The sequence below is a fragment of the Lactuca sativa genome, chromosome 9 (genome assembly GCF_002870075.4).
Source record: "Lactuca sativa cultivar Salinas chromosome 9, Lsat_Salinas_v11, whole genome shotgun sequence".
Taxonomy (NCBI): domain Eukaryota; kingdom Viridiplantae; phylum Streptophyta; class Magnoliopsida; order Asterales; family Asteraceae; genus Lactuca; species Lactuca sativa.
In genome coordinates this window covers 23,261,887-23,276,252 of record NC_056631.2, presented here as the reverse complement: position 1 = coordinate 23,276,252, position 14,366 = coordinate 23,261,887, and the positions used below count along the sequence as shown (strand labels likewise).

The window sequence follows — 14,366 nt, the reverse complement described above, 5'->3', positions numbered from 1 at the left end:
GTTTAGACTTCTAGATTTCGTTTTTGTGCTGTTAATTACCTCAATCATGAGCTAAAACTTTTAAACTTCTGTTTGGGGAGACAAAATTGAGACTATGGTTTGATTATTGGTAGGATTAATTTAATATTGGTGATTTTGTTGATTCTAGCTTGTTAAAGAACCTTATGTGTGAATGAAAACTATTATTCTGTTATTAGGAAGATAATTAAGCTGCATGAACATCTTTTAATTGCTACCTCATATAATTTATGTGACCACTTTGTTATATGACTAGGATTAGCGACTGTGAAACTAGAATTAATAGAAAAATAGGTAAATTCATGTGTGAGCTTGTATGATGACCATCAACAAGAGGTTAACTAAAGGACCAAATTAGTTAGCTATTACAAGTCTAAATTAACCCGAATAAATAACCTAGTGAATTAAATTAAATTAGACAACTGGCCACTGTTTGAGTTAGTTTGTTCTCTAAGGATTAGCGCAGCGAACGTGAATCTAATCACCTGAATCGGTAGCCAATATAAGAATTAATCCATTGCACTATTACCATAATATCAACCATAGGATCAATTGAGTTGAACTAAACAGAAGTTCCCTACTTCATTGAATTTAGTTGAATCTTTGCTTTTTCTAGTCTTTAGTTTAAGTAATAGTTAGTAAGTTTCTAGTCTTGTAAAACTAGAGAAAACCCCTTTTTATTATTTAATTTTAGATAAAATTAGTTTTTAGTTTTAATTTACCTTTCCCTGTGTTCTATACCCTACTTATTTAGCTTTACCACAATTGATAGGTCCACTGCCATTGTGTGTTTATTTTATAACTAAAAGTAGGTTTAACACTAGTTGAGTTCACACACATCAAGTTTTTGGCTCCGTTGCCGGGGAGCGGTTCTAAATTAGCACTAATTTCTATTTTTATCGATCCTTTATGTGGGATTTATCTTACACAAAGTTAATTCTTAGGAAAATTAGTAGTTAGTATAGGTTTCAATAAATATCCGTTTTAATAAGTAATTAGAAAATTTTTCTGTTTTTGCCTTGAACTCGCCGAGTGCACTCGTGACAACTCGGCGATTCTAACGTTGATTCACGGTTTTAGTTTTTATTTTATTTTTGTTCTTTTTACGCATTTTTTTGTTTTATTTGCACTTGTTTCATGACCCGAGGATCTGAGACACCTTTAGTCCCTCCACTAGAAGACCCGGAGTCCGCCCTAAGGAAGAGCAAGGGAAAATCCGTTGGAGAATCCGTTTCTTCAAAGAACTCGCCACTAAAGAATCTAAAGTGCGTTTTTAGCAAGAATAAGAGCAGCAAATCAGGAGCTTCCAGCGCCTCTATAGCAATAGAAGACCCGATCAAATAGGACACCGAGTACGAAACCGAAGGAGAAGAAGATCTCACTTTCGGGCACGAATCCGATTTTGACGACGAATTAGCCATTATCATGGCTAACATCGATGAAGTCCCCATGGGGGAATGGAAGAAGAGGATGCGTGACGACACCGACCCGGGACTTGTGCAACCCGCAATTCCCGCTACTGCTACTTTTGAGCTAAAGGGCCACATACTCGCTCAACTAATGGAGATCCCCTTTTATGGAAAAGACCACGAAGATGCTTACACGCACTTGGATGAAGTCAATGATGTATCTGATTACTTTAATGTTCCAAATGTGCCTCGCGAGACCCAGCTACTTCGCATGCTCCCAGTCACATTCAAGGGTGCTGCAAAAGACTGGCTCAAGTTACTCCCTCCCGGGTCGGTCACCACATGGGCTAGGATGAAAGAAGAATTTATTGACCATTATTGCCCACCGTCTAAAATAGCCAAGTTGAAGAAGGCCATTGCTAACTTTGAACAACAAGTTGGGGAGTCACTATATGAAGCTTGAAGAGTTCTCTAAGCACTCTAGAGAATATCACAACCCGCGAAATGAAGTAAGTAGGGGGTAGTAAACACGGTCAACGATGGCATGGCAGCGATGATGGCTAAACTAGACAGTTTAGAAAGAAGAATGACGAAGATAGATCAAACAATCCATGTTATCCGGGTGGGATGTGAAAATTGTAGGGGACCGCACCTAACTAAAGACTGTGATTTGGATGAGAATGGAAACAAAAAGGCGCAAGTTTTCTATTCAAGTGGCGACAGATACGATGAGAATTGGCGGAAACCCAAGAAGGAATGGCTCGCGTATGAAGAATACAAAAAGGCAAAGGAAGAGAAATACAAGCAAAAAGAGACGGGTTTCTATCAAAAGGAAGAACCGGTTGTGGAAAAACGAGCCGATTTAGAAGAAATGTTCACGAGATTTATACCCCGCGTCCGAGAAGAGGAAAAATGATCATGATGTTGCAATACAAGAGACCATGACTATACTTAGGAATCAACAAGCATCTATACTCAACATTGAGAAACAACTCGGGCAACTAGCACATCAAGTGAACAAGAAAAGACCGGGTGAACTTCCAAGTAAAACCGAGAATAATCCGAGAATGGAGAATGTGAATGCCATAACATCTAGTTATGGAGAAATTTTCATTCCTCTGACCCCTGCACAGAAGGTCTCAACTAAGGTGCAAACAAAAAAGACAGAAGAGTCGAGTGCAACTAAACCCAACCGGACTCGCCGAGTCCCTCTAATGGAGTCGACGAGTCCATGCCCTTATAACAAATCTGTTGTTTCCTTAAAGCCTTACATGCCTCCTTTGCCATTTCCAATTCGAGCCATACCTGATGAAAAGGTCAAAGCATACAGATCCTTCATGGAACATGTTAAAGCCCTTCAAGTCAATGTCCCGTTTATTGAAACGATGCTTCAAACACCCAAATATTTAAACTTGCTAAAGGGTCTCTTTGCTGCTAGAAAAGATATGGCAGAAGTCGCAGAATTAGTATTAAATGAACTACCAGAAAAGAAGGGTGATCCGGGGAGCATCTCGATTCCTTGCCAATTTGGGAATATACATGCTACTCAAGCGTTGACCGATTCGGGTGCATGTATTAACTTAATGCCTTTTTCTTTCTTCAAGAAGCTGAACTTATCGGAGCCGAGGTTTATTAATATGAAGATCCATTTGGCGGACAAGACAATAATTCGCCCAAGAGGTGTTTGTGAAGATCTCCTCATAAAAGTGGATAAATTTGTATTCCTCGTGGACTTTGTTGTGCTTGACATAGAAGAAGACCCCGAAATTCCAATTATTTTGGGGAGACCATTTTTGAATACCGCATGTGCATTGATAGATGTATGCGAGTCCACACTAACATTGAGGGTAGAAGACGAGTCAGCTGTGTTTAAAGCTATACCAGAGATTAAGCAAGAAGAAACAAGAAAAGAAGACGTTTCCTTCATTGATTTGGATGATGAAATACTCCAAAAAGAACTTGCACCCCTACAAGAAGAAGATCCAAGTAAATTTTTACTATCTTCTGGAGGAAATAGTAATGTTGAAAAAGACTTAGAGGAGATAGAGAAGCTGCTTAAAGGAACTGATTCAGAAAACACATTGGAATGTAAGGAATTCGCACCGACTCGCCGAGTCGAGTCGGTAGACTCGACGAGTCCAGACGAAAATCTTAGAAACTTGAATTATCTTGATCTGCTTGTTACCAGTTCCTTGCCTAATTTGGACTTGAAGATTTTTCCTAATTCTTTAGAAGATCAAGCAGCAGAAGGCGGAATGGTTAAAGCGTATGGTGATTTTCAACACGTTCAAGTAGCGTGCCTCGATACAAAATGCAAGAAGATGAAGACATTCCACTTGAAGAGGAGGCAAGTTGTGGAGAAGAGGGGAATGCAACGGTTAAGAAAGATGATGTTGATAACCCAATCATTGAGTCACGTATAACCAAACCTCGAGCCCGAGTTTTGACCAATTATGAAGTAATGAAGTTTAAAGAAGGAGGAGTACAAAAGAGGGTGCAAGAGAATGGAGTAAAGGAGAAGAAGGTGGGAAAAAGGGAAAAACATGTAGTTGAAGATGATGCTACAAGGAAAAAAAGAGAAGAATTGAGACGGGCATACAAGAAGAAGATACACGCTTACATGACAAAGTATAAACCGCAGAAGATTAGGCGTGCATTCCCGATGCAGGAGAATGAAGAAACGTAGATGGGAAGGAGTCCAGATAATGACTCCTTAAAAAGAAGCGCTTGGCGGGAGGCAACCTGTTATGAGAGTTTGCTTTCTTTCTCGTTTTATTTTTTATTTGATTTTTGTTTTTAGAATTTTCTTTTTCTGTTTTCGTCTTCTAAATCATCAAACATGACTGCTTGAGAGTACGTATGGGCTGAGTGTGGGGTGGATTGAATTTTAAATACATGACAAAATGATATAATTTTTTAATTGTTTGCAAGTGACTCGTCGAGTCTAACCCTAACTCGATGAGTCTACTCATAATCCAGATTAGTTTCGATTCGCGATGAGACTCGCCGAGTCTAACCCTGACTCGACGAGTCGATTTTATTTACAGAAAAAAATAATAATTATATTTTTCATCTGGTAAAACTAGGGTTTTTACCCTAATGAGATCATATCCCATTCAAACTCGCCGTGTGCCCACTCTCACTTTCTCTCTCAAGCACTCATCAAGTTCTTCTATTTTTCTTCAAAATTCTCGAATTTCATCACCAAAGGTACTTAATTTCTTCCATAATTCTATTAAAGTCATGATTTTTAGATGTTCTAAGGTATCAATTTTATAGAATACCTGTTTTTGAAGTTTAGTGAATTTTTAGGGTTTTGATTTTGTATTAATTGTGTTGTTTTGGATGGTTATTCTTCTCTAATACACTTTGTGGACATCCTTGGACAAAACCCTTGACATTTTTTTGAGTTTTTATGGGAGTATTGGAACCGACCCGTCGACTGACTCGCGCAGTTCATCAGACTCGCCGAGTCGTTCATGGACTCGACGAGTCCAGTCGGGGACCCAGATGGATTCTGTTTTAATGTTTTTATGTGTCTTCTGGGTTGTTTGTTGATTGTTTTGCAGGAACCATGTTTTCAAGAGGACAAAGCTCTCGTGGAAGTCAAGGAGATTTTCCTTGGTTGCATTTTCCACAAATTAACTCAAATTCAACAAGAACCAAGTGGAAGAAGAAGCTTGCGGAGCTCCAGAAAAAAGAGATATGTGCTCCTAATACAATTGATTGGGAATGGTTGGGAAGAGTTCGTTATGAAGAAGAGTTAGACCCTTATCTAGTCAAAACATTTGTGCACAACGGAGTATCCATTACATGTGATGGATGGAGTCGTGTCTTTCGTATTCGAGAACCGATCTATCATGAGCTGTGCCTGGAGTTCTTTTCCACAATACACTTCTAGGGTGTGGATGACTATTATAACCCCGGAAGTGTTACTTTTTGTCTTGGGGGCGAGCTTCGTCAGTGCTCCATGGTCGAACTAGCTTGGAGATTGGGGATATATGACCAACAAGTGGTCAACACGGATGCATTTCGTACATTTTTGGAGCATTGCCACAAAGCATTTCCGGATGGGATTACAAGTTCAAGTTGGTGGAGCACCATTGCTAATAAAGTTTACATTCTGAAGTCGGCTCAAGAAGGGAGCATACGATCACCTAAACACCGCCTCATTCATCGGCTTATTTCGAACACCATTAACCAAAGGAAAGATGATGACAAGGTTTCTAACCTTGATGTTTTCTTTCTTTGGAGCATCATTACACCCGATACTTTCTGCAACATTCCATGGTGCATCGCTTCATATTTGGCGGAGGGAGCGGTTAAGGACCGCAAAACTTCAAAGATTAATAGTGGCATGTTCGTGACATGTTTAGCCCACTCTTACGGGTTAATGACTAGCGGTGCTTGGAACTTGTTGACGGAGATTCCGACATCTCCCTTTAATCCTATTCTTTTTCGCAGGGCACACATTATTGAAGATTATGGATGAGGACATTATGCTATCCCACATGATGATCCGATGATCGGGACCAAGGCACCGGGACGGAGGGTTTGATCGAGACGTGAGTGGGAAGTGGAGGAGGAACCGCCGGTGATTCCGGTGGACAATGACGAAGTACCGATGGATTGGTACAATGTCGATATGAGGAGGCTCCAAGATCAAATGGCGAGGGGTATTAATTTTAGCAACGAATCCCACGTGCGACTTTTTGACCATTTCCATATTCCACACATTGATGGGGGTAACTTCCCCTACATTCCTTCTTGCGACGAGATTATTAACACAAGGCGGAATGGAGCTAGTGGGAGCGGGGCTGTGCATGGCCATGATGAGGAAGAAGATGATTAGTTTTTTTAATGTCTTATGGAACAATTTTTATTTGTTTTTTTATTATTTTGTTTGGTGTGTTTTGAATTCTTAATTAGGACTAAACTCTTATGTGCTTGATGTTTTATTTGCCTTGGTTTATTTCAGAATTTGTTTTAGGAAATGCTTGCATAAGGAGTCTAGAGTATGTGAGAAAAACGTGGAAACGAGTCAACAAAGGTCGACGTATTGAGTCTAAGTGTCGAGTCCGGTCCGAAAGGGTTTAAGAGTGAGCATTTACTAAAGCCATGAGAAGTTGTTGAAGTACATTACAAGCTGGATTCAAGACAAAATTTCTTTATTTTTCACCCAGCGATGACTCGTCGAGTGCAGTTAACCCACTCGACGAGTCGCGGTACATTTTCACGGTTTCAACAATTTCACGCTGCTACTCGACGAGTCGTTTATATGACTCGACGAGTCCTTCATTTATCTACCATAAGGGCTGCTGATTTGATGCAGACAACTTTACCATTTGACCACTTATTCTTTGCAATAAATTCCTGAAGATTTTATAGTATTTTTCCTACACATTTAGAGCTACCCACATGCGATTTCATGCCCAAGACATGGAGGAGCTGTTTCCATGTCTAAACGTTGATTGAAGTAGGGGCTTAATAGAAGATGATCAGCTTAGCGACTGCTACCCCAGGGGAGTTTCTTCCAATTCCCTCTACATTTCTTGTTATTATTTTTCATGCATAATACATGCAATGAGGACATTGCATAAATTTAGTGTGGTGTAGGGGGTTGATTTCGTCATAGTAAATTTAGAATTTTAATGTCCTAATTTAGGTTAATTTTTTTAAAAAAAATCCCAAAAATGTTGCTTAGGACTTAATTTAGAAAATTTTGGTAAAAGGTAATTAGGATTCCATGTTAGAGTTATGTTGATGATTGCATGAATACCCAAATGTTTAGTTGAGCCTATATACGTTCTAGTGCATTTGTGGCTTCCTTATTCCAGTGAAATCATGGGACAAAAATACGACCTCGCTTAGCCCGAAGGATGCAATATGTTTAGCATCGTGTACCAGAAATGTATCCAGGAAAATTATTATTTTAGCCAATAAAGGTTGAAGTTGAGTGCCCCTGCTTAAGCATGTAGGGATTTGAGTGAAAAAAAAGTGAGTTACGTGTTAAAAAAAGAGAGAGAGAGAGTTACAAGAAAAGTTTGAAAAATTTTTGGAGCATCAAAGTTAAAGTATGAAATTAAAAGATCGAAAATTCTGAAGAAATTCAAAAATTGAAGATACCAAAAATCAAACAACATGGTGGTGAATTCAAAGAAATTAGAGATTAAATGTCAAAGAAGTGAAGAATTCCAAAGAGCTCCATAGTGGTATCAATAATTATAATTCTATATTATGTATGCTTGGGTTGCTCAACCAAAAATACCTTGAGGATAGGAGGTTTTCTGCAGATGGATTCGGAGGGATGCATAAAATGAGCATTGTTCGGGATAAGTGGGCGAATGTCTATGAGGATTGTGAGTATTTGGATTATGAGGCATTATTAGGAAATTTTTAGACACAAATGCATGCGTTGCAGTCTTGGCATAATGGCTGGGTTGGATTGGAGTTGCCCTATGTGATTCTAATGTGCTAAAATCTAGCTTTGCTTGGGGGCAAGCAAAAGTCAAGTGTGGGGGATTTTGATATTTGCATATTTAGCCTTATATTAAGTATAGATTTTTTATCATTTATTAGCTAATTTATTGCATATCATGGACAAAAGATACTTAAAAGTGTTTGAATTGTGTTTTCAGTCCAAAAGCAAAGCTCGGAAGCAAAAGGAAGCAGGAGAAGCGGTTGGGAGCTCGGGAGTTGAACAAAGAAGAAAAATGCTAAAAATACAAGGTACTCGGCGAGTAGGGTCGACTACTCGGCGAGTCTCATCGAAGATTCGAGAGGATAAAGACTCCGTGACTTACCGTGTACGGGAATTAAGGGATGGACTCGGCGAATCAGTTCGAATCTATAAAAACAGTTGTCCAGATCGATACAAGGTATTCTGGAACCCTTGGGGAGGAGAAAGCTGCGAATCAGAGCCAGGAGAGGTCTGGAAAACAAAGATACAACCACAAAACCAATTTCGAAGGAAATTTGAGGCAAAATTACATCATTCTTACCTTAATCTATTGTTCTTCATCATGTTTAGACTTCTAGATTTCGTTTTTGTGCTATTAATTACCTCAATCATGAGCTAAAACTTTTAAACTTCTGTTTGGGGAGACAAAATTGAGACTATGGTTTGATTATTGGTAGGATTAATTTAATATTGGTGATTTTGTTGATTCTAGCTTGTTAAAGAACCTTATGTGTGAATGAAAACTGTTATTATGTTGTTAGGAAGATAATTAAGCTGCATGGACATCTTTTAATTGCTACCTCATATAATTTATGTGACCACTTTGTTATATGACTAGGATTAGCGACTGTGAAACTAGAATTAATAGAAAAATAGGTAAATTCATGTGTGAGCTTGTATGATGACCATCAACAAGAGGTTAACTAAAGGACCAAATTAGTTAGCTATTACAAGTCTAAATTAACCCGAATAAATAACCTAGTGAATTAAATTAAATTAGACAACTGGCCACTGTTTGAGTTAGTTTGTTCTCTAAGGATTAGCGCAGCGAACGTGAATCTAATCACCTGAATCGGTAGCCAATATAAGAATTAATCCATTGCACTATTACCATAATATCAACCATAGGATCAATTGAGTTGAACTAAACAGAAGTTCCCTACTTCATTGAATTTAGTTGAATCTTTGCTTTTTCTAGTCTTTAGTTTAAGTAATAGTTAGTAAGTTTCTAGTCTTGTAAAACTAGAGAAAACCCCTTTTTATTATTTAATTTTAGATAAAATTAGTTTTTAGTTTTAATTTACCGTTCCCTGTGTTCGATACCCTATTTATTTAGTTTTACCACAATTGATAGGTCCACTGCCTTTGTGTGTTTATTTTATAACTAAAAGTAGGTTTAAAACTAGTTGAGTTCACACACATCACTATTCCTATATGATCCTTAGCCTACCACTAACTAGCATGTAGTTCTATCAGCTCATACGATATCAACTCTACATTACTCATAATATAAATTAAGATATTTTGGGAAACTACCGCTCGAGCTCTGGTTGATTGTATACAATGCTTCACTAGGATATTCTCCTGTAAAAATCTTCATTTCTATGAAATTTTTTTATGAAAATCTTTAGATCCTTAGTTTGAGTTTGGAATTCCCCTAGAGTTCATCCAAATCCCTTAAACCAGGGCTCTAATACCAAATTGTAACACCTCAAATTTTAAACCATAATTTTCATTTTTAAATTACCCAAAATATTGTTCATAAACCAAATCATCGGAAAATCACAAGTATCAAATACAAATCATCATCACAAATATCAGAGTTCCACAAAATGCCCATTACAAAATCTCCTAGTGAGTGTGTACAATCAAACCTTCGCTTTCCCGTGATCCTCGGAAGTACCTAAAACACATATAATCAAAAAAATGTAAGCATGAAGCGTAGTGAGTTCCCCAAGATATGTCATACAACACAAAACATAAACATCAATGGGTTATCGGCAACCCCAAAGACTACACAAAGTCTCCGTGCGCAAACAACATGCCATGTGGGTTATCAACAATCCTGGAGACTACTCGAAGTCTCAGTCACACATAAACAACACAACACAATAATAATAGGTAGACCCAACTGGTCATCACGGATACAACTATTCTATCACACAAGTTATAATACGTGGGTAGACTCACCTATTACTGATGACAAATAAATCTCACACCCGAACTGCCGGAAATAGACTCCGCCTAATAAACACAACAAGTAACCCTAGTCAATTAAGGTTATAACCCGACTCATAGGTCCAATCCCATAACTACGCCCCTGATGGGAAAAAAGACCATTTTTCCCTTCTATGGTCCAAAACCCTAAATCTTTTGACCAAAGTCAAAATTCAACAAGTCCACATTCTTATTCGTACGAGGAGCATACACCTTCCTACGTGGGGGGTACAAATCAAGTAAAAAATCACCGGGGACAGGCCTAGCTACGTAGGGTGTAGCCAGGAGGACATCTGGCGTACTCTGCCTGGTCTATAGTCAATAACTTATATGTCTTAATCATTTAAGACACTTATCACAACTTCAGATCTGACCATTATAGAATGTCTTAACCCATAAAGTCACCGACTTTAAGCCTATACATGGCTAGATAGGGCTCAATACATAAAACTCTAACTTCTACAAAACTCTAAGTCACTTAACTCATGCATGGGCCAAGGGAAACGATCAAGCAACCCTTTTTATGAATCTAAGCACTCTATTACATCTAAAAGGACAACCATTATGCTCTAGAGTACCCTATACTCACAAAGGTCCAAACTTTAGGAGAAAAAGCTCATAAAACCCATCTAAGGAGATCTAGAAAGAACATCAGCAAGGTATGGACTTTATACCTTCAAAAAAAATGCACAAAATGAAGGAGTTTCAGGATCTACAAGCTTGTAAGCAACACCACCTTCTTCAAGGACCTTCTTCCTCAAAAAGAATGCACAAAATCACCAAAAAGACTCCAAGATCCTCACTTTCAAGGATAGGGTTTTATATCTAGGGTTTATAGAGAAGGAAGGCTGATAAGAAATGTCCAAAGGAAGTATAAGGTGGATTAAATAGGGAGAAAACCCCTAAATTTAGGGTTTAGAGTCTGAGGTAGTACGCCCAACGTACTAGCATGAGCTCAGCGTTCCAGGTCTCGATCGTGTACGTTGCGCGTACCTCACGTACGCCTAGCATACGGGCTGGAGTGCAAGGCTTTTGACATAAAGGACAAAAGATGGAAATACCTAAAAATTGGATGTTACAGTTACAAAAATCATGAAGCATGATATGCCAAAATTCCTCAACGATAGTATCCGAGGTTGTGGAAGCCGACAACACACCTTCTTAATCAAAATCAAGGACTCAGTTGAAGCAATTGAACCCAAGAAAAATTATTAGCCTTAAGAATGAACGAATTCCCAGTGTATGGAGGGTATCAATGCTTACACATTCCATAAAGGAGTCATGATCCATAAGCTAGAGATGATTTCTACCATCATAAAGCCCTTATTCTAAGTAAATTCAACGATTCAATACTAAAAAAAAAAAGAAACTAACAATTGTTCATTCAAGTACCAAGCTCATGATCAAAGTATTAAACAAGCATAAGAATTATGAACTGAGGATCAATAACATAAGATAAATAGCAATCAAGCATGAATCCTAGAAAACCTACAAATATCCAAGGGTTTTAACCTAATTCAACCAAAATAAAGAGATTAGCCACTTTATCAAAGTCTTCAACATTTTAAGCCCAGTTCTTCTTTGATGGATCTGAAAGGCCAATAACTCTTCGCAAGCCCACAAAGACCATCTTCAAGCTAAACTACAACCACATCGAGACTCCAAAAGTCTGTAAAACACCTCATGCAAAATAGAAAGTATCTGATACGATTCAAAATAAAGAACAAGATAGAATATGCAATGCAATAATAATAATAAGGGCTAAAAATATGAAAATGAACTATAAAAGGAAGGAAATAAAACAAACTATCAAAGCAATAATTAGTGCATGTAAGTTTGAAACATGGTTGATCAAACACTTGAGCTTAAACTGCAATTGTTAGTGTATCTTCCGGAAGATAACTAATATGGATGTGAAAAAACACATATTCATACTAAGATAGGTTGTGAAGGATGTGTAAGTGTATGAATTTCATTTATGATCTGAAACAAGCATCTCGCAAAATGGAATTGTTGTTTTATTGATAGAATTCAAGGAGTTTGAATTTTGGAGAAATAAAGGTAGACCATAAGTACGTCAAAGTTAGTGGGAGTAATTGGAATTCTTGTTTCAATAAAAGAACTCAAAGAGTTTGAATCTAGAGAAACAAAGATGAGACACATTTGTATCGATGCTAATAGGGGTACTATATTCACCCTTATAATGTATTTGGATAATACACAACTCATAGGAAAAAATATTCTAACTTAGAAAAAGCTTGTCTTATCTTGGAAATTGTTTCGCTTGGAGACACATGGGAGAAGCAACACACGTACTGAATGTAAGGATCTATGGGTATAGATATGGGTTATTCATTAGATTTATCCAACGTACATGAAATATTGAGGAAAATCGAGATGCAAAACTCCATGAGAGTTCATGCTATAAAATATGGCATGGCAATAAGAAATGACAATGTCCTAATTCTACTATTAATATAGAAGAAATAAGTAATGTCCCACATGATTATGTTTATGGGATCGATCATGTATGTCATGACATATAATAGATCTGATGTCTCGTATTCCTTAAGCATAACATGCCAGATCAGATCAAATTGGCAAGAATCAAACAATCAGAATCAAGTTCATTCCTTGTGTCCTAGGATGAAAAATTAGATGATCTTATTACGGAAAGGATCAATGTAAAGGTTACACTGATGCTAAATTCCACACTAATAAGGACAATTATGTTTACAGTCATAACTAAGTATTAGCTTGGAAGAGTACCAAGTAATACACTATAGTGAATAAATTTAGAGTGTATTGCAACTATCTAGGTTACAAATGAAGCTATGAGACTAAATGAGATTCATTAGTAACATCATTGATGTAATTCAATCATTAATGGTCCTTTTGAAGGTTCTTGTTATTGTAAGGGTGAACTTACCTCGTGTATGGATCCCAAAGTCACGCAAGCCCACATAACGTATACTCATTAAGTACCATCACATTTGATAGTGGTTTGAATTTGAAGATATCATAGTCAATAGAATCTATTGAAAAGAAAATCTTGTCGATCCTTTCGCTAAGTCAATATCACTGACCAAGTATGTTAGTAAGACTTAGTCATAAGGCATTTGATTTGCAAATGATTTGACTTGAGCGCACTTGTAATAGTTTGTTTTACATTTGAGCACTTAAGAATAAAAGACTTTATCTAATTTGGTGATTATTAAGTAGAGATTCTAATATATAATGGAGATCAATCACTTCATTAGTTTATCACTATGTTCTTTGCATTTTTTGAACCTATTTCCTGAGTATTAATTTATTCAAAACTCCATGGTCGGTTGTACTCTTAGGAGTAAGTATATGAGTTAAGACTGTCATAAGGTTGGTGGATTGTCCATACAGATTATACATAGCATGGAGATTACGTCAACACTCATGAGTACTTGAAATGGGGATTTAAGTATTGGAATAAACCGAACTCGGAAAGTCACTTCATGGATTAATGCACGGGTAATTCTAAGATGATAATATCTTTTATTCTTCAAACTGAGATACATATGGGATTTTGCTTATGAAATTTGTACTGTATTGGTCTGCACCAACGCTATCCGTAACTGATAGTTATAAAAGGTATGTCCATATATTATGACTAGTAGACAAAAACTATGTAGTCAAAGCATATTTATTCCTTCTGCCTTAATAGGAGAAGTAATATCCTTGGCCCCTAAATGATTTGGTGATGACATCCAATGTGCCTGGTCGGGTCCTGATAAATATGATGTGTTCAATTTAGTAGTGGGATATGATCGTCAAAAACTTTATTGGGAAACAAATTTTTGACATTAAGATTGACCCTTATCCATGTCTCATGTTCGTATAGATATCAAGAACAAAGGAATAACTGATCACTTATCTAAGGACTGGATTTTGATTATGATCACAATTTGGCAGTTGCACTGGATGACTACTCTTTGTTGATTGTTTTGAGAAGTATTAAACCTCAAATACTTGATCACCTGTATAAGTAGGAGACTGTTGGGGATAGTGTCCAAGGTCACTAACTGTTGGTAATATTTCCAAATAATAATAAGGTCATTTTGGGTTGGCCTCATGATACAATTAACAATAAGGAAATTGAGAAAAATAAGTTGTTAATTAATTATGAATTAATAAATTAATTAGAAATTATTTTGATAATTAATTAAATAGTTTTAATTATTTAAAATGTTTGAATATTAATTAATTCATTGAGATTAGTTAGAATATTC

The 14,366-nt window shown here is 37.1% G+C and overlaps 1 protein-coding gene across 1 annotated transcript; it reads left to right on the top strand.

The window, feature by feature from the left end:
- The first annotated feature begins 2,368 nt into the window (after nt 1-2,368).
- Nucleotides 2,369-3,638, top strand: LOC111882581 (uncharacterized). The gene is made up of 2 exons (XM_023878946.1): nt 2,369-3,515; nt 3,616-3,638. Exons 1-2 carry the CDS (start codon nt 2,369-2,371, stop codon nt 3,636-3,638), a joined length of 1,170 nt encoding a protein of 389 aa, XP_023734714.1.
- Nucleotides 3,639-14,366: the final 10,728 nt, after the last annotated feature.

Excerpts from the sequence above, each read along its gene's own strand:
- LOC111882581 (XM_023878946.1), top strand. The coding sequence starts at position 2,369 with ATGACTATACTTAGGAATCAACAAGCATCTATACTCAACATTGAGAAA. Across the intron at positions 3,516-3,615 it reads TTCAGAAAACACATTGGAAT|TTCCTTGCCTAATTTGGACT; the intron begins GTAAGGAATTCG and ends GCTTGTTACCAG.